This window comes from Myotis myotis, unplaced genomic scaffold (assembly GCF_014108235.1).
Source record: "Myotis myotis isolate mMyoMyo1 unplaced genomic scaffold, mMyoMyo1.p scaffold_m19_p_5, whole genome shotgun sequence".
Taxonomy (NCBI): Eukaryota; Metazoa; Chordata; class Mammalia; order Chiroptera; family Vespertilionidae; genus Myotis; species Myotis myotis.
In genome coordinates, this window is record NW_023416357.1 from 5,152,022 (window position 1) to 5,153,894 (window position 1,873).

A 1,873-nucleotide genomic window follows, 5' to 3' on the forward strand; every position below is an offset into this window, starting at 1 on the left:
AGAAGAGAAGAGAAGCGGAAGAGGATGAGGAATGGAGAGGAGGAGAAGAGAAGAGAGAGAGAATGAGAAGAAGAAGAGAGAGAAGAGGAGAGAAGAGAGGAGAAGAGAGAGAGAGGAGAGAAGAGAGAGAGAGAAGAGAAGAGAAGAGAAGAGAAGAGAAGAGAAGAGAAAGAGGAGGAGAATAGGAGAGAAGAGGAGAGAAGAGGAGAGAAGAGGAGAGGAGAGGAGAGGAGAGAAGGAGAGAAGGAGAGAAGGAGAGAAGGAGAGAGGAGAGAGGAGGGAGGGGAGGGGAGGGGAGAGGAGAGGAGAGGAGAGAGAAAGAGAGGAGAGGAGAGGAGAGGAGAAGAGAGGAGAGGAGTCTTGCTGAGGGTTGAGGCCAGGTGCAGGGCCAGGAGTAGCACCATCCTGGAGACTCCAGTGGGAAATCTTGGCCAGAACTTGATGAATGAAGACGAAGGAATCTCTCCAACTGATCGTAACGTTTAGCAACCTTCTCAGACCCAATCACAGAAAACCCTAAATTGCCTGTTAGGGCTGCTTCCCCGGTCACAGGCAAAGTCACTGAAATGCTGTTTTCCTATGGAAGCGGCTAGAACCCCAGCCCGTGCCCTCTGCCCCGCGCCCGCGCCAGCGCGCTGGCTCCTGGCTCCCGGCTCCCGGCTCCGGGCTCCTCTTCCCTGGGCTCCGCTCTCCGATTCCCTCGGGCTGAAACCCTCTGCCCCGTCCTGCTCCCTCCAGCTCTGCTCGGTACGGATCGCAGCCCCGAACTGCTTACCTGCCGCCATCCCGCCGCCTCTGGGGGAGCCGCGCCTCCGGGTCAGCGCAGGTAACTAACTTTCCCCGCCGGACCCGGACCTGGGCCGGACCGCGGGAGGCGGCGGCTGCGGCTGCGGCTGCGGCTGGGAACCCCTGATCCGCGGTCATCGCATCAGCTACGCGGAGCCCCTTCGCCTCCCCAATTTCCCCCCAATCTGCCGTAAATAATTCACATCTGAGAGTTCCACAGTCGCGCCAAAACTCAGTCTCCGAGGTGCGTTTGAAGCTGCGTTTGGAAAGGACGAATGCTGCAGTAGTCAAAGCTGGGGGGCGGGGGGTGGCGGGAGGGGACCTAAACGCCGACTGGGGTCAAAGCCTAACCTGCATGGGCTGTGAGCCAATGTCACCCCAATAAATTCAATTAACAAACAAACAATCGTCGCTCTCCCAGCCCCTCTGCCCGCGGCGGTCGGGCTGCAATTCTACGCGCTTTGCAAAGCGCCGCCACCCTCGCTCTGCTCCGGGGCTTGGCCTCGAACCCGCAGCCCTGGCGCCGCGCCGCCGCGCCACCCGCGGTCGCGACTCACTGTGGTCCGGGAGCGAATTCTGCCGCTGCAGCCGCAGCACTTCCTGCAGGAGGACGCGGCGATCGGCGGGTCGGGCCGCTTCTCCCGCAGCCGGTAAATCCAGAAGGAGGGAGAGCGGCGAGTCAGGCCGGCGGGCAGGGCGGGAGCCCCGCGGAAGAGCCTCCTGGGACCCGGGCGGGGACCTGCGCCGGGCGCCCTGAGCGGCGGCTGTGCGAGAAGGCGCTCGCGCGGTGCACTTGTTCAGTTCTTCGTTAGGGGAGGAGCCAGGGTTGCAACATTTCTGTTCCTTGCCCGAGGCGAAACAGCGATTTTCTTCAGCCTGCAGAATGCCCGGAGCCTGCGGCTCTCCAAGGTGCGGGCGGCAGGGGCGGGGGATGCGGGGGAGGGGGGGGGGGCGAATGCAACAAAGACGCGGAGAAGAAATAACGGAGCCCAGTCTCCCCAGATGGGCGTTGCGGGATCCGGGCCACCGACCTTCCGCGGACACGGGCAAAACAATAGACAGACAAACAAGGATGGCTCAGTAAATT

At 61.8% G+C, this 1,873-nt stretch overlaps 1 protein-coding gene across 9 annotated transcripts in view; it reads right to left on the reverse strand.

Annotated features, from left to right (window-relative positions):
• Nucleotides 1-1,581, reverse strand: part of PRLR (prolactin receptor) — a 129,601-nt gene extending 128,020 nt beyond the window's left edge. For 3 of the 9 annotated variants that reach the window (XM_036309178.1, XM_036309179.1, XM_036309177.1), the window contains exon 1: nucleotides 1,344-1,460. Coding sequence is in view for 2 of the 9 variants with exons in the window: in XM_036309187.1 (XP_036165080.1) it covers nucleotides 776-924 (149 nt within the window). In the remaining 7 variants the exon portion in view is untranslated. Of the gene's footprint in view, nucleotides 1-775; nucleotides 1,043-1,343 lie in introns of those variants that run through there. The other 6 variants (XR_004967547.1, XM_036309187.1, XM_036309188.1 and 3 more) reach the window with 6 other exon arrangements.
• Between the last annotated feature and the right edge of the window lie 292 nt (nucleotides 1,582-1,873).